The sequence below is a fragment of the Falco cherrug genome, chromosome 2, assembly GCF_023634085.1.
Source record: "Falco cherrug isolate bFalChe1 chromosome 2, bFalChe1.pri, whole genome shotgun sequence".
Classification (NCBI taxonomy): Eukaryota; Metazoa; Chordata; class Aves; order Falconiformes; family Falconidae; genus Falco; species Falco cherrug.
The window spans coordinates 87,216,288-87,235,565 of NC_073698.1; the positions used below are offsets into that span (position 1 = coordinate 87,216,288).

At 34.9% G+C, this 19,278-nt stretch overlaps 1 protein-coding gene across 1 annotated transcript in view; it reads right to left on the reverse strand.

Annotated features, from left to right (window-relative positions):
* The window catches only part of IL1RAPL1 (interleukin 1 receptor accessory protein like 1), a 766,332-nt gene that overhangs the window by 289,986 nt on the left and 457,068 nt on the right, over positions 1–19,278 (reverse strand). Inside the window, exons 4-5 of the mRNA XM_055702973.1 lie at positions 5,023–5,209; positions 2,771–2,924 (exon numbers count right to left, since the gene is read on the reverse strand). Coding sequence (XP_055558948.1) covers positions 2,771–2,924; positions 5,023–5,209 — 341 coding nt within the window. The remainder of the gene's footprint in view (positions 1–2,770; positions 2,925–5,022; positions 5,210–19,278) is intronic.

Consider the following 19,278-nt stretch of genomic DNA (forward strand, 5'->3'; position numbering starts at 1 on the left):
TTACTTATACATGGAAACATAGCACACAGGTGACTCTTTTTTCTGATGGTGGCACACCCACCATAACCACACAAGGTAATGCTAATGAATACAGAGAGTTATTTTTCATAAATCCCATTCTGATAAACACATTAACAGTTGTAAACACATTACAACTTCCCATATGTTCTGAAACATCTGAGAAAAATTGGTAATTCTTAATTATATTTTTAAATTTCTTTTATTCTAACTAAAAAGTATGTTTGGCAGAGAAATTTCAAATCTCTTAGAAATTATTTTTTTCACTCCTTGTAGAGGTGGAATTTATTGATGGAATTTTTTCTTAGCAATGGTTCAAACAAACTTCATCATTTATTAATACTGTCTGGAGACACATTGGAGACTACGTCAGAAAGATACACCATTCCATTGTTTCAACTAATTATGTTTTCATTAATGCAGTAAAGCAATCAACTATCAGTTTTGGGTTTTATTTTTAATTTGACATTTGCAACATTTATTTCTCTGTTCCTGAATTAAAGTTTAATTCCTTTTTCAAAACAAACACTCGCTTCCACCTCCCATTTATTCCATATATTCTTCAATGTATGTTCAGGGCAACTCCACTTCACAGAGAAAAAGTAGGACAGGCACTTAAAATGTGACTCTTTTCCTGTAAAGCATTGATTAAAAAACTTACCAAGACATCAGTACAGATGTAGTATGAAATTAGCAGTACTGTTAGTAAATCCATTTATTCTGTTTAGCCATATAATATTATAAAGATGATATGAAGACCTACAGTACTACCCAAGCTGTTTACTAATTTGGAGGTTGTCCTTACATCTGCTGGGGTTTGCAGGGGTGGAAACTGAATAATTCCCTCCATATGCGTTCATTCATTTTTAGCACATCAAAACCAGCCAAGTTTCTTTCTGTCTTTGTCTAGTTAAACATTAAATACTAAACTCCTACCTACACCACAAGTGATGAATTACATTTTTTAAACTATTACTACAAATAGTAACATGCATCTGGTTCCAATGCTTTTTTTCTTTCTCCTTTCTGTCAGTCTGAGTCTGTTTGAAATACTCTTGTGCAGTGGAGCACCAACCACAGGAAAAGAAGGGATCACCTGAGCACTAAGGCAATATGTACTCTTTGAATCCATACATCATATATTGCAAACAATAATCGACAACATCCTTCTGGTATAAATCAAATTCTTGAAGACACTGTCTTTGCTTTCTTCATATGACAGAGTATGTGGATCTTTACTGTGAGGTTAATCATTAGATAGTAATTGCCTGTTTGTACTGGCCAAATAAATCAATTCCATACAAAAAGAAATTAATAAGAGATCCTAGGTATTGAGCTTAAATAAATATTATTGATTACTTGAATACTCTCAAAACAACATAAATAGTATGATTTCCAGACTAATCTACTAGAAGAAAATTACAAACCATAATTCACTATAATTTCTGATAATGTGGAGGGCAAATGGGATACATCAAAATAGAAAGCAAACTTTTTATCATAAAAGGAAACTTGCAATTCAGCTTAATGCACAACATAAGTGCTGTTACTAATTGTCAGTTTGCAATGTATTTATAAATTAGATACTAAAAAGGAAAAAAAGAATCACCACAAAACTCCTTCTTTATGGTTTGTTTCTTGGCTTATTAGGCATTTTGAAGGTGCAAGAACTTACATATGCAAGAATCCTTGTTAACCATATGGATTTAGTTCACCTCCAGTTTGCTAGGAACCCATTTCTGCTTTCTTTTAGGGAATAAACTGCTGAATTACACTATATTACATAGATCATTATGTACTCCTTTTTTCCAGTGTCATCCGATAATTCTAGAGATTAATTTTCTACCTTAGGTTTATGTTCAGCTGTATGCTTTACGTTCAGCTGTATGCTTTACATGTTTGTAAAACAGAGGTTAGAGGTCTGCTGAGGAATTGAAATTTTAATGGACCACTCTTCATACTGTTCTGCTTCTGGGGACATTACTATTACAGTATATATTTTGGTTTCATCTATAGTGGATTTTACATATTGATATAGTAGTTTTTAAATGCAGATTATATTAAATGCATCTTCTTCAATTGCTGTTTGCTAAATTATGGAGTTTATTTGTTATGTAATTACCCTGTCGAACTTGATACTTCAAAATGTTTTTGAAGCCAAGAATAAATGGATTAAAAAAGTAATCAGAATAATGGAAAACGTGTTAATTCATAACCATGGCACATGACAATTGAAATCAGGAAGTTCTTGAACTATAAACTACAGGAAGCTTGAAGAGAATACCAGGGGGAGAATGCTTCAGTCATGCACTGCTCAAACACTATTCCTTACATACCTGTCCCCAGTTGTAATGGTCTCACTGGGCTAGAGCTACTGCTGTCAGGTTGTAGCTACAGCTATTGTCATGTCCAAAGGCATTTAACCACATGAAGAAATATGATAGACTTAATGATCTTATTTTCTGTTTGGGGTTGTGCTTGCTGAAGTTACCTGTTCCTTGACCACATTTTCCACCCAAAACCAAGACCTACCCAGAAGCTTTGGAATAAACCAAGATTCAGGCTTGTTCAAAATATTACACATACTACTATGAAGTATTCAGGACAGATTTAATGTATCAGCCATTTATATCTAAGCACACAGCAACGTTTTGTGTTAAAAATGGTATATATAGGTACTCAAATACGCACAACTCAAATCATGATGTTCAATGCTTTTTCTAAATATAAGATACAAAGAACCTGTAATTACCTGTAACTGTTAATTCCGTAGTTCTTCTGACAACAAAGAATCCATATTTTAACTCACAAGTGTAATTTCCAATGTCATCCTCTCTAACTTCCCGAATGACAAGAGTATCCTTTTTAAACACAATACTTGATCTCCAAGTCTTTGACTTGCATTCCTGTTTAAAGATAATATAATACTTCAGTGATTGTGCTCTCACACTTAAATCGGGCTACTGTTGACAGTGCTGCTCAAAACCAGGGCGACTAGGCAAGACCCTGGGCTAGTTACGGACTTTGCATACAGTAATTGTCTTAAAAAAACCAGTTCAATTAAGTGTTGATTAAAAATAATAATAAAAAAACCTATAGATATTTTTCAGCCTATCTTGCCCTCTGAAAACAAAAAGATTTGATACCTTTGGTGTTTGGTGTCTTTTTTTTAATATTAGTTTGCTGAGGGGCTCCTGTTTAATTTACTTATTTTCCATTACATTTATATCTGTGATCCGTGACTGTTAAATTACCAGTAGCTACAGGTTGCAGGTGAGAATTTATTTTTTGCTAATATATATTTTTTTAAAAAATATAATTAAAAATTGTAGAGAAACAGAAGGTAAGAATGACAAGAAATGAGAATGTTATATGTCTTTCCAAAGACTTCTTAGAATCAAAGCTCTCTGAAGTCTTTAGTAAATGTGAGTTTTGTATCTACAAAAAGAGTTATTTTTTTCAATTAATACTACCAAAACATTACTTTTTGTGCTATAAAAGAGAATATACATTTTTGCATGCATTATTCTTAGGTCCCTAAAGTGATTAACTTATTTTCACTTAATGAACCTAGGTAATATTTGAAATAGCTCGGAATATTTTTTGTGTTTGTAGGTTTTCTAATTATTTTTGTACTGCAAACATATATATTTATAAGGTATTAGAAAAAAGGATTAGTGCTTTTCATAAGCAAAATATCTTTTGATTGACTGACATAAAATACTTGGTTATCTTAGCATAATCATTGTTTATACAGTAAGGAGTTTTGTTAAATGTTAAAGCATAACAGGTTCTTTGAGTTCACACAAATACTGTCAATGACTCCTAAAAAGCCAATCTTTTGAAAACTTGTTTAAGAAGCAAGCCATATTTTTAAATTTGATAAAACTTCAGGTACAATTGTATTATCAACAAAAAATCCAATATGAGTATAAGCAGCTAATTAGTCACATACCTCTAATATTAGACATACTGTTACTTAATTCGGCCAGAATCCTTCTAGGCCACAAGTATTGACTTATTAGATAACATAGTCTTGTGTGCTATATTTTAAGGCATTTATGTTATCAGGTAAATTACCAGACTTTTAAAAATAAACAGAATACATACCAGTGCATACTTAAGATAGGACTTCCTATATACACAGATGTCTGTGTAGACAAAATACACAGTATCTAAATTTCAGATTTACTGAACTGTCTGAGGACTAAATTGTGTGCATTACAGTACTGAGATACTGCATATTTCCTGCAGATGGTAAGAAAGCCAGAACTCAAGCTGTTGTTCATGGAAGTTCTAGGCAGGCAGTACAGACAGCACTACTTGCTGCCTATTCCTGCCTATTCCCTATTTACTATTCCTGCCTATTCACTATTGCTACCACTATTCCACAGGCAGCACAATTTGCAAGAATTTCACCATTTGCAAGAATGATTAGTACACAGTATTAAAATTAAGTTATTGATAAAAACAATTAAATTACATTTGCAAGTAAAAGCTAATAAGTAAAGATCAAAGTTTTGGAAGACTTTGCTGAATTTTGTGCTGCAAAATTAAGCCATCCATTCAGATAACAGCATGCATAGATATCCTATATATATTTTTCCAAATAAGTCTTTTGCCTCAGTTTTAAGAAACACTCTTTCGCCTCATATAGCACAAACAGTTGCTCAGTTGCTGTATAAGCAGCTCACATGGCTTCACCGTAGCATATCAAACCAACCCAGACTGGTAACACTTCTTTTTTAGCCCTCTTGTTAGAAGAAAGTTGTTAATTCTTTGCGACATCCATAAATGGATATTAAGAAATTAGCAGCTCTAATGTTTAGCAAAGGAAGCATCTGAATTTCTCTCTCTTAATTCATTCTTTTCTATCCTTGATTTTGTTGTCTGTTCTTAACAAGTTTTTAAACAATTTAAGCTTTGTATCATATTTAGATCATGAAAAACATAAGAACATTACACAGTATCTTGCTGAAGGTAAAAATCTTATGTATTTCTTACCTTATACCAAAGAATTTCAGGCTCCCTAAATGGAAATAAAAAATCCTCAATTTCAGGGCATGAGATTTCCTTGCTTTTGCTAAGTTCAGCTTTTTCAAAATATTTCATCTTTGAATTGTAGCAGAGTCCAGTGTCATTCTCACCCACCGTCAGTGAAATGGACACTTTCATACAGTAAGTTGAGTTTCTGTAATGCAATAAAAATAGAAATAAAAGTCTAATATGAAAACAAAAAGGCCCCTAAATGCCAATATACATGACATTGTTTTTAAGTCATTATGTTCATTCCAAGTAAAAGACAGATAATCAGACATTGCAAATTTTTTTGTATTTTATAGCTGTTCATGATAATTTTACCTCTTTCTCATCCACTACCTACAATATTTAGAAGGCATTGGTTGGCCTTACTCCATGACAAAATGTTTCTCCCTTTTGTCAGACTTCTCCTAATGTTACTGTCCTTACCGTATATCTGAGAACAATTTCCCTGAAAGTAAATACACAACAATAAAAGCTCCACGGATTTACCAGTGAAACTGGAGAGCCAACTTTCTGACAGATGTTACAACAGCTGTTAGTGTGAACTGATCCTGTTGTAATACCACAGGTAAATGCCACAATGTAACTTAAGCACCACACCAGGAGCCACATATTCATGAGATCTGAGCATGCTTTAAAGTGAAAGTGGTATCCTTTGCACAGTCTTTAATTAAAATTAGTCTTGTGACCCTTCCAATTATAGAATAAAGGGTGGTTGAACATAATGGAGTGCTACCTTGTTTATCTTAGACTTTGATCCTCATACTCCCCAGCCAAAATACTGCTTCTGTATTACCTACAGCCTTCATTAGTTTGGGCTCTTTCCTGAAACTTGTTACTTCCTCTGCTGCTTGATGTTTGTACGTACGCCAGGCAGCCAGAGACTGGGGAAAATTGTCTTCCTTCTCACACTTTGCTATGCACTTTAATTAGGCTTAAAGGCAAAATTACTTGAAATGATTTACTATTTTTTTTTATTTGAGTTTCCAGGTGGGCAGCAAATGAGTGCATAAAGTTGAGTACTCCCCAGGAACACACTGACAATGCAAGATTTCTCTCCTACTGTTTTGTAAATGTGTTTGACCCCTGAGGAAACATTCATTTTCTTGTCTCCATTCTCAGACTCTGTGAGCTGATAGCTGATTTACAACAATCTCCTGTGTGTTGGATATGGGGAATCTCAAAGATGGCTACATTTTCTCATTCTCTTTAGATTTCTTAATATCTGTTTTCTTTTTGTGTTCAAGAAGAGGGGACAGAAATGCTTAAAGACAAAGAATAAAAAAACCCCTTGATTCAATTAATTCTATAGTCCAATTTTTTAAAGAAAATGTAAACCTGAAATGAAGCTATTCAAGTAACTATCAAATTAAAGAATATTCTTAGAAATATAAATTCTGAAATCAAATGTCATTTACCTATGCAGCTAAATCATGGACTTGTAAGGAAAACATCACAACATTACTCCCTTATAATGAGCTATAAACATAATTTACTACCTTGTTTAAGGATCTGACTGTATAAAGCAAATAAAGTTATTTAAAGTTTATGTAAAGCACAGAATGCATTCAATGAATACAGATCTCTTGCTGCTTTTAAGCTATTGAAGAGTCAACCACCATTCTTACCTGTACATGCAATTTAAAAACATACAGTTCTTTAAAGAATGCATTTTCATTACTGTACGTTATGTTATTCCTCCATTAATGTGCTATAATGTTCTAATTTATTATGTGGCTTTATTATTCATTTATTATGTGGCTTGAAAACATCATAAAAATTCACCTAAGTAATTTTTTCCAAATTGGTAAAATTCTCTTTCTCTGTTCTTGAAAGACCTATCCCTTAAAAAAAACGGAGAAGTTCTAATCAATCTGTTAAGTTCGGGGGGTCAAAAGTACATTAACTACATGGGAGGATTCTGTTACTGGATGACAAGGGGCAATAAATAGGCAATTTAATTTTCCCATCTAAATATTCTCTTTTATTCCTTTTAATGTGCTTTAACATAATGTTGTGTTCATGTTACAGAGATTTCTAGAAGTACCTGGGAGGGGGTGAGGTGGGGGTCACAAAAAACACTTAACAGTCATCTCATTCTCTGAAGAAGCAAGCTAAGTAAAATTGTCTTATATGGTTTTTTTTTTGTCTTCCTTCAGTATTCAGAGTGAATTGGCCAAAAATTCCAATTTATGTTTTGGTCTACTAAACGCTCTGTTCTGCAACAGTGCCAATGTCAATTGCCAGAGCTAGAATTCCTTCTGAGGCACATCCAAGTTTCCCTCGCAACAGCAGATCCTTTACCAGATGCAGCTTAGGCTTCCTGTTCGATAAGAAAAGCAGTATTTTGGAAATATCTTATAGCGTTTAAACCCATTGTTTGAAGATGTTGGTATTTAATGACTCAAAGTTGTGTGCGTGTATGATTTGAGTCATATATATATATATATGTGTCCTGCAGACAGAAGCACAAATTGACTGGGCTTTAGGTAATTATGTTCTAAAGTGCAGCTATACGATACTGGAAAATTTTGGGTAGATTCTTCGTCAGCTTGGTTCCTTAACAGAATTTATTCTCAAAAGCCCAAAGTACTGTCATAAGAACCTAAAGCTGTGGATGCCCCTCAGTGCCACAGACTTTCTTATTTTGGTTCTAAATGCTAACTGCACTGTCATTCTGACTCATCTTGTACTCTGTGTCAGAAACCAAGGCTGTTGGGATGAAACAAAACTCAAAAAGTAAGATATAAAAGGCAAAGCAACACAAAAAGCATGAGAAAAGGAAATTAAGGTAATGGGCTCACAGAACTGGAAAAGAGAAAAAAAAATTAAACAGTCCCCAGGTAGGAATGAAGAAGAAAGAGAAGGTGAGTTTGTTTGCTGATTACAGCTGGAGCATGATGGATACAGTAGATGTGGAGCCCCTCAGCTAGCAGAAAAAGTAGCAGGCAGCAGAGCCCTCCAGCAAGCATGCACATACTGCAGAGGGTAAAAAATGTTCATGTGTTAGAACTAAGAAAATTATCCATATGTCTTTTACTGGAGGCACCAGATCAAACTAACAAACAAACAAACAAACAAAACTCCTCTAAGGAAATTTTATAAGCCAGTGGAAACTCAACGTTACATTCATTATTAAGAGCAAATGCTACACTTTTTCTCCTTTTCTTCTCCAGTGTGGTCCAGACTGTGGACCTTTATCATCAGGTAGCTACACTTCAAAGCAGTACCAGTCTAAAAGCCAAAATCTGCAACAGCTACTTAAGTAAAATTCAGACAATGAAAATCACACAGGTTATGAATAAATTATATAGGGCTTACTAGAACTCTATGTATTTCCTCTTTCTTGTCCACAAGCTTAAGTTTCTTATTAGAACTAGAAAAATATTCATCCATCTGCTACCAGTGATGAACAAAATTTTTTTCATATGGTGTGACAGAGGCTGCCCCATTGTTTGACATGGACTCACGCAGTCATCCGCACCCTAATGTGTCATTTATACACTACTGGTCTATAAGTGTTAAAGCACAAACAATGTGGTGGAAATTATATCTACTAAATATATTGATTTCATTACAGGTCTTTTGTAGCCATTTATCATCTTTAAAATGTAAGGGCCCAGGAGCAATGGATGTGTGACTGAAACTTGCGATAACAATAGGACAGAAAAGTATATAAATATCTTAAATTCTCAGTGACTTCTATATCCCAGTAGTAGTTGCTCTAATGCCCAGCACCCCACAGTTCCCTTGCATATTCAGTGGTTTGCCTTTTTTTATCTGATACTGTTTAACATCTTGGTTGTACAGCTATATGAAAGCATATAGAGCACTCTTTACATAAGAACAGAAGACTTCCACTTTTTACCCTTTTCTCTGCTTGAAATGACATCCACCTCACAAGTTCATTAGTACCTGTTCTACCTTAATGTTAATTGATCTGCACCTGTCATAGATATACATTCGTATAGGATATCTGTCATATAAGATACCTTGAAATACAGACCCTGTGATAGTGTGGCAGAGTGAAGAGTGAAAAAGCTCTACACAGAGAACTAAAAGAACATGGTTAAGTTTGCAGAACAGCACCAAGTATGGAAAAGTCTGGTAAAGAAAATAAAAGTACAGTTGAGTAAGGAGGCAATCTTGATAAAAAGCAGGAAATTGTAGGTTAAACAACCACAAATACATCCACATTACAAAATTTCTTCCTTCTCCAGACAGTGACCCAGAAGTCACAGCAACACCCTGAACAAACTACTTAATTTATGATCCAAGTAAGTAGTTTCTAAAATAAGATCAATGTTTATTTACAGTCTTCTGAGTTTCTCAATTACTATTTACAGCTATATCTTCCTTGAATTAAATGGAATTACACCAATTTGTAATAGATGGGCCTCTGCAATACATTATTCTTATAGAAAAAATCATTAGGTAGACTACTTTTCAAAAATCCTAAAATAGCAATTAACTATTTCTACAAAAAAAACCCTTAAACCTTGAAATAGTTGTTAGCAACCAAAACTGTCATGCATTCATCAGCTCAAGTAACTGCTTGATGTTGCTTCTTTGAGAAGTAGGCTGGAAAATAGATATATGTGTTTCATGGGTTTTGCTTAATTGAAGAGATGATGATCAAAGTAGAAAAAAACAAAGCAATGCATCTTGTGTTTTAAGTATCTAGTCTAGAAGCATGGCCCACCTTATTCATGTGGATCTCTACACAAAGGAAAAAAATCCAACTAAAAAACACCTAAAGGAAAGACTGTGTGGAAAAGTGTGTCACTGACCTGCTCAAGTATCTGTCTCCATTGTTATTCATGTCTAGCAAAACAACAGCTTGTGAACCTTACTACAAAATACCTATGAAATCAACAGTAACCAAAGATCTACAGACTACCAGGATGCAACAGGTAAAATTCTCTAAGTATTTTCAAGGTCTTAGCTTTTGAGTATTTTTTTCATATCTGTAAAGGCAAAAAAGTGTATCATATCTAAGTATTTTTCTTGTGGTCCAGCATTGTGATTATGAGGCTGTCACAGAGGATACACTTCTGATCATTATCAGTCTATATAGTAGCAGAGAAGAAAATATCGGCTGTTTAATCATGAATGGACCTGCAAATACAGAACTTCTACTGATTGATAGAAGGCCGAGATCTTGCCTATTCGAATACTTGTGAAGTGGTTCCTTATTGAGTACAAATGATAAAAGCATACAAATGATAAAAGAATAGATCTGAAAATCTTATTTCCAATGGATTTTTTTTTTTTTTAAAAAAAAAAAAAAAAGAAAAAAAAGAAAACAAGCAGAAATCTGTACTGTAAATCAAAATACCCATGAATGGACACAGATCAACTTCTCAAACTTCAGACAAAAGTCTATACAAAGAACAGGTTTGAGAAGCTTAAAGAAAGTAGAAATTTTGAAGTGGAAAGCTTGAGAATGAGTAAGATTAGATTATCTTTTTTGGTTGTTTTAATTTCTTTGAGAATTTCCAAAACCTTTGCATTTAAAAGACATGACAAAAACATATTCCTACTTCATAATATCAGTTTATAAATCTCTCTAATATTAAACAACATAAGACATAACATTAATTCACTCTTAGAAGCAAGATCTCAAAAATACTTTGACAAAGAAATAAGATAGGACATTGGAAAACTCTTTACAGTAGCCTGTGAAGACAAATTTCACACGCAGCTGAAAATTGACTTTGCCTTATTCTGCTCCATGTGAAAGAATACAAGAATATTGATTAACTATATTTTTCTAGAAAAACAGGAAACTTGTCTTCATATTTACAGCATTAATATATACCTCACTTCTCTTTTTACTGGTAAGTATATAAAATTCTCTTGTAACTGATTTATACTTCTCCGTTTTTGTACTTCTCTTGAGATTTCATGGCTTTTGCCTCCTGCATTTTTCATTCTATCCTATATTTCAACTGTAAACGTAAATTGATTACATGAAAAGTATCTCCTCTAAACTTGGTGAAACAAGTAGAAAAGAGACGAAAAAGGGATGTTTTTTTCATTCTGCAGAGAAAAAGAAAAAATCTCCCAAAAACAGCATTTGACCAAGCAAGTTATCATTTCACAGTATTAGGGAGGAAAACACACACACACAAAACCCTACAGTTTAACTTCTGACCCATCAAAACCCATTATGAACTATTTTTAAAATAAAAAAATAGCAGGCACTTTACCAACAAAATAGTAGAAATAAATCTCTTACAGATTACATATTGAGTTACTGTATTACATTTTTTGTCAGATAGGCAATAGACAACAGCAAACATTACACTTGCAGATTAAAAAAAAAAAACAACTAAAAAAGAGAGTCCTGTATAACAGATACATATCTTTTGTTTGTGAGCCCATTGTATCAATGTCATCAGGAATATTCTGCATGTCACCTTCACAATTTACCTTTTGCCAGGCTGCTGAGTTTTCCATGCCACTGGAAGATACAGAATCCCACAGTACTGGATGTGGGATGTCTCTATGTATTTTTTGCCCTTTTTGATGTTTTGGAAACTATCTGGGGGCAGCAACTTATGCAGCAGAAGAAAAATCAAGGAAGGAAATTATTCCAGTATTTCTAAATTCTTCCACATTAAGTATCTGCAAGACTTTTTTGCTCTTCCTATAAGATGTTGCAGTTGCATTTTCATACACTTACATATGCTTTAAAACTTCTAAAATAACTCTTGAAAATAAACACTGGTCAGCTCTGATGGCTGCAGTAGTGCCAACACCATTTTGAAATTAATACCTTCATAAGCCTGCTACCATGCAAAAAACTGTTCCTACTTTCCCTATATTATGCAAACTATTAAAGAAACCCCAACCAAATACACACAGGTATAGATGAGAAATTCATAGGCAGTAACATCAAAAAGTTTGGTGCTTTTGATACAATATGTTACTACAGAATTTTTTTTAATAGTATTGTACGTAGTCCAACGTGGCATCAGTTACTCTAATCCAAAAGTGTCAATACATCTACATAACATTAAAATACAATGAATGATTACATTAGGGTAGAAAAGACATGTATTTTATTTCTTACTGTTATATTCAGTTTTGTGTATAATACTGTTATAATAGGTAGCACACAAAAAATTAAAAGCCATTATATATTCTATATAAATACAAAGTAAAGGGAGAGGTGACAAAATTACTAGTTAGCATACTGTTCAATGTTTAATAGTTGTTAATACACTAGAGGCTCAACCAAGTTGCTAACTTCTGTGTCTAGTAACAGAAGAATGAATAATCATTCTGAATGTAATCTATTTCATTTCTTATAAAGATAGATAATAGTCGCGACGGAGGGAAGACACAGTCACTCAATATGAGTGATCAGCAGACTTCGTTTATTGTACCTTACAGTCACCTTTTATGCCTTGTTATAATTAGCTCATACATATTACAAAGGTTAAGCTCATTATTGGTTAGTTGCCTAAATACCAAGCCCACCCCTAGTTTCTCTTCTGTAGTTACCTGTTCCCACCTGCAACATTCTTTTCCCACCGCAATCTTCCTGATATTGTGTAACAAGGACAGCCAAAGACAGTGTATTTTTGCTTTACTTCAGATAAGCTGAGAGCGATGTGCTTTTTTGTCCAGCCAGCTGGACTATGTCTATGTGAACTTTTTCAGCTAGCCAGTTATCCACAGATAATGAAGACAAGCATCACAGAATATTAGTAATTGCTAATAACCTGTTAATAAATTAGGTTATATTAATTTTATACTACTATTATTATATATTGTAAATATTCATTTTAAAAAATTATTAATAACTTTTCCATACATACACAAATGTATCCTAACTCTAATTCTGACTTGGTACATTTGTGTAGGACCACTAAATTTAAAAGTCTAAAGCAGGAATACTGTCCATCTACTGATTTACAGGTTTGTGTTGCAGCAGTAGAAAGTCTGTTGGGCAGGCAGAGTCAGAAACCAAGAATCTTAGTATTAAAAAAAGACATATTTTTTTTTCATTTTTTTTTTCTCCCCATGATGTCTAACCTCAGATTTTGCCTTTTTACAATCCGCCTATCTGCTGTAATGTGGTTGCTTTGGAAAAATGGCACTCAGTGACCTGTATTAGCTAAAATGGCTGTGCTTTAACTCACTTAACACATGATACTTTCGGGGGGATTTTTTGTTTGTCTATTTTAATTTTTTTTTCCTGAACAAGGTAATAAGAAGAATTGACAAGCTAGTCAGTTAATTGTTCCCTATTCTGTCCAGTCACAAATGTTCAGAAGTGTAAAATTAGCTAGAACCTTTTGCTACATACAAGTGAACCTTTTCATTTACCTATTTTATTCAATAGATTTTCATGCACTTAAAATAATGGGATCTAAACCATGAAAAATACAAAAACAGGAAGCAAGAATCTGTTTGGGGATTTTTGTTTAAGACAACAAATCCATTTAAATCAAATCTATCTGTAAAAGAAATTAAATTAGCAGGTAACTTCTCAGAGAGAAAAGAACAGGAAAGGAAGAAGAGACACAAGGGGGAAATCAGACAAAAGAACACACACAGAGCAAGAATACTTTCTCTAAACTTTAGCACTTACAATATTGGCATCTACATTTAAAGGAATCGCTTAAAGAACTAGGCACTTAGAGCATAATTTCTTTATAAAATAGATCTCTCAAATGGGCCAGATGTATTACCCTTATGAAATTCCGCTTTTTTCCTGCATTGAATAAATTCCAGTAATTGTCAATCTCCTCTTCAGACTCACCAGAGAGAACCTGGTGGTGGATTTATACAGCTCTGTACTCCCCAGGCAGCATCCTTCATCATCCCTATTCATGACAGTTGGGAAACTGGGACTCTATCTGTTACTTGTCCACTCCAGTGCTTTACCATGCATACCCTTCACCAGCAGGATAATTCAGGAGAGTATAGTGTATAGCTTATACCAAAGGGGTATCCCAAATGTGGGACTAGATAGAAGCGCCCTTTGGAAAGTCCTCACCACTCCCCTAAGGAGGGAATTTTAACCCAACCCATGTTTTGTTTCCTTGTAGTGTGCAGCCAACCTGGTTTCTGTGTGAAGAAGCAGTTCTCCTCATTAGAGGTGTACAGGATAAGACTATCTTCATCTAGTGCACAAAGGCAGCATTTGAAGAAGGGATGAACAGAGCAAATAGACCTCTGTTGATCCTGGTATTGATCATCAGGAACAACAACTGTCTGCAGTTCTTCATAAGTTGTAATTGAACCGCAGTACAATAACGATACCCTCAAATGCAGCCAGACCCTCTAACGAGGTTTTTCATTTAAGGCAGCCATCTTAAGGCTTTGCATTCCTCTGCATACCCTTTATTACTCTTTCATTTTTAAGGGATGTAATAGCTGTAGTACATGGTCTGTCATAACACTGCATTTTTGCAGGGTATAATAAACACAATGACTGATCAGGAATTTAACTGGCAGCAGAGGAGACATGTTCTTTCAGTGTACATCATGATAACAAATTTATTTTTTTCCCCATTTTGTAGCATTACTAGAAAACTAAAAGCTTTGCATTAATAGAGATCAGTTGTTTGTACTGAGTTATGTTATAGTATTATGCTATTTACCAGGGTAAACCAACTGGAGAGCAAACAGGAAGAGAAAAAATCTCTTTCCCGTTATAACACAAGCTGAGTTGGGAAAGTAACTTTATTTCCAACTCCTCCTAAACTGACATTAAAAAAGAAAGTCTGAGAAATGTCTTTTCTTCACAGTATTTTACATTTTAATAAGTAAACTTGGCCACTGACGTCAATATTCACTTTCTATAAATGGTCCATCCCATTTCAGAGGAAAACTTTTGTTGACTTCATTAATTAGTTTTTTCATGTTTTTGCAGACACAATTCAGTCCTTTTTCAGTCCAAGTAACTTCTGTTATTTAGATGCCTGAGAGCTGGAAAGAAAATCATTCATTCAAGAGAAAAAGAAAAACATGTTATTGATAAGCTACTTGTGCTCTTGGCCAGTGGCTCCAAGGGCTCTTTGTGAGCTTTAAAACTTTCACACATAAAAAAAAAAAAATTAAAGCCTTTAGATAGCAGCAGGGTTGTCTGAGGACATGCCTGAGGCCTTGGGTCGCATGGGGAGGGAGGAAGGCCAGCATACCCTACTGCAGCCACAATTGCTGCCATGCAGTGAGGTCCCCTTGGTGGCAGGGTCTGATGCCGTCAGCTTCTGGCTTCTGGACCATTTGTTCAGGATAGAAGCTTTCAAACCTTCTATGCAAGGTTCCCTTTTGTTATTGTTGTTTTTTCTTTCCCCCAAACTCTGGGATGGCTGCTTCCCACACTCCCTGGCTCTGATAGCTGAAATCACAGACTGTTTTTTCCACAAAGCTTCCAGAGCCAACAGAGCAGCAAGTACTGGGGCAGTGCTGCAGGAGTGGGAGAAGAGAGAAGAAAAGTGGAGGGAGGTGGACAGAAGCCAGCTGGAATTTTCCTCTGTGCCTTAGAAATTATCCTCTGCTTCCACACCCTGGGGGGCCAACCCAGTTTGAAAACTGCTTTTGACCTCAGTTGAATTACATAAGCGCTGATTTCTTCCCTCAAGGGTCACCTAATTATGTGCATGATACTATGAAATAACCCACTGCAGATGAGCCTCCAGGATTATTTGAATATCAATGCTCTGCAAGATACTTGTTTTAATATGTTTGAATTAGTCACACCAGAAAATATTGCTCGATTTTAGTGCCCACTTCCATCCTTGGAAACCAATACTTTCACATTTTATCTTCTGACACAGCTGGCATATGCTGCCATCCCAAGTTTCCCCTCCTTTCTAACCCTGCCAGAAAAGAATGTCAAAGTACGTAGTCTAACTGCGTTAGAATAATGCTTTCCTTGTGTTAGAGAGATACTGAGTGATGTGAAAAGCCTTTCATTGATGTTCTGGACAATAAAAATGAAATACAAATTAGCCTTTAGAAAGGGAATTTAATTTGCTCATCCTTATGATACCTTAAAGCTTCTTTTGTGACTAAGTAGGAAAAAATATACGTGTGTACACTTTTACGTTATTGACTTTTCCGTATGATTTCTTTCTTTTTTAAAGCATAAGTGAAACTTAGCACGTTGTGAGAACTGGAATCAATCTGACATTGATTTCCACATTGTAATAAAATCTCACTTTCTTAGTACAAAATACTTGAACAAAATTATGACAACAATCTTCATTAAGAAATTGCACTGCTAAGTACATGGAAAGCAAAATTGCATAGAATTAACTAATTTCCCCATAAAATATTTTTTTTACAATTAAAGTATCCTTCATATAAATTAAAAATAAAAATCAAAATCTAGACTCTTACAGTACCGGAATATCTAAATATTCCTATAGTGTAACTCTGTACTGCTACAGTATAGAAATATATACCTAAACACATTTTATTTGAAGTTAAAGCTTTTTTTTTAATAAGTTTAAAAGAAAGCTCTTATATTCTTGCAAAATATATTCCTATACTCTATATGTCTATAAATGCATATATGTATCAATCAGTCATATGGGTATATCAGGGATTCCAGTAATTTTAAAACTATTCAGAAAGAGTATGTGATTTAAGAAAGTAATCATATAAAGGTTTTAAAGCATAATAATGCTATACCTAGATGTTATGCACTGTGAGTAAAGCCCAAGTTTTCCAACAACTTTCTATTAAAATAACAGGTGTGTGAACTCCTTCAGAGAATAGCACTTACATACAGATTGCAGGTAAAAATGTTAAAGGTGGTTAAAAAGGATAACAATCAATCAAAAAACCCCACATTTTAATGCACAAGAGTATATAGGCTGAGTACAATATGGATTACCATTACTCTGAATTTAATAGTACATTTAATATTTTAGTGCTACTTACAAATTTAGTGCTGGATTAGCTACTCGTTTCAGTGAGGTTTTCCAGGATTGTTAGTGAAGAAATTTTGGGCCAGTGAGTCATAAAGTGCTAAAATGGAGACATGTCAGAATGATACTAAATGTTTTCTCTGCAGCAGATCAATGTATATACCCAAAGGAGACAGAACTATGAAGAGCTGTGCAAGTATACCCTTAGAGAAGAAAATCCCTTTAGCTTTCTACAACTGCAGTAGGGAGATAATACCTTAGCATGAAACGCTTCTAGGTAGACTGTCTCCTCATAGTTCAGGAGATTATTGCGCTTGCTTTTTCTTGGGAACCAATGATCATGAAAAAGAGTAAATTTTATGCCTTGCTCAGCACCATAATGCCAGAATAGCAGAAATGCAGTACTATGGCTTCTTTGGAAAATAAGTTAACAGAGTTTTATTATTCCTCCCATTACTTTAACTTACAAATCACAGAATAACAAAATGGTTGAGGTTGGAAGGGACCTCTGGAGGTCAGCTGGTCCAACCCTCCTTCTCAAGCAGGGCCACCTAGAGCTGCTTGCCCAGGAACATGTCCAGATGTATTTTGAATAACACCAAGGATGGAGACTCCGAAACCTCCCTGGGCAACCTGTGCTAGTGCTTAGTCAATGACACAGTCAAAAAACATGATTACTGATGTTCAGAGAGAACCTTCTGTATTTCAGTTTGGGTCCATTGGCTCTGGTTCTGTCACCAGGCAACACTGAAAGGAGCTTCTTTGCACCCTTCCTTCAGATATGCAACTACATTGATGAGATCCCCCCTGCACCTTCTCTTCCCTAGGCTGAGAAGCCCCATGACTCTTAGCCTCTGTTCGTAGGAGAAATGTATTGGACTTTCTCAAGGGAGCCTGAAACTGGACACTGTACTCCAGGTATGGCCTCACCAGTGCTGAGTAGAGGGGAAAGATCACCTCCCTCAATCTGCTGGCAATACTTTGACTAATGCAGCCCAGACTGTCATTAGTTGCCTTTGCAAGGGCACATTGCTGGCTTACGTTCAAATTGGTTTCCACCAGGACCTCCAGGTCCTCTTCTACAAAGCTGCATAGGTTGTTATTCATGGAACATCTGTTTTCTAGGGGCTTTTTTACTGGCAGTGGGTTGATGGGAACTGTTAAACGAAAATATTTTTCCCAAGGATTTATATAAAAGGAACAGAAAAAAAACCAGCTGGTATGAGAAGGGGGGGGGGGGGGGGGGGGGGGCAGCGCGGTAATGGTTACTTATTGAAGCCAGAGACCCTTAAAATTACATCTAACATTTAGTGCAACTGTCTGTGCCCAAGCAGCTGTGCCTACGCAGAGTTCTGCATTCAGGAACAACTGTTACTACATCCTGATGACTCAGAAGGTCACCAAATACTGGAACATCTTTACCATCAAATCATCCCTTTTGCAAATGCAATCCACTTTCTTTTATAGCACTAAAACAAAAAGCATTATTGGAAACAAAGTTGTGGAATGCCTTTTCTCTTTTTCCTTTTCTTTGCTTGATGAATTAGCACAAATGCAACCTACAGTTCTCAACTAGAGCTAGAGGACAGATCCTGTCATTCAGTCTCACATGCCCAGTTAAACAATTTTGTTCAGCTGTTAAGCAGCTGCATAAAAAATATTCCTTGAAGGTTTCTGTCCTGTTTCTGAGTGATTAGATATTTATCTCTTGCTAGCTCTGTATGAGTGTGTTTTTTTCTGAATAGAGGTTTCTCAACGTTCCATTATCAGTTAGTCATTAAAGGTAGATATGGACAGAGATAGCCAACAATTATAATATATATGACTGATATTAGAAGAATGACATTTGCACATGAATAAAATTCCTCTGAAATTGTAACTCTTTCCAATATCTACCCAGTCAAAATGGGAATAGGTATGACATGCTTTGAAAGCAGACACTAAAAAAGAGAAAAATCATCACATTTGTTAGGTTACTGCTTCAAGGCTAACTTTTTCCTAGCATACTGATGCCACTTCTCCAGACTCCTGGAAATTCTCAAAAGAAATTGGATTACAAGTCTCAACTTAAAAAGTAAATTATTAAAATACTTATGACTGTTACATTTGTTAAACAGTTTTAGTTATTCTTGGTTTATACCTATTTTCCTATGAAGAAACAAGTCTGAAATCAGTCAGTCTTCTCTACCAGAAGTAGAATTAGAGAGGTCTTTCAAGTAGTATGACATCCCACAGATGAATGTAAGAGCCTTGCTGTATGCATATTGAACTAGAACTTAAAAGAAAGTACCACTGCAGATAAGTCGGTCTTTGGCAATGC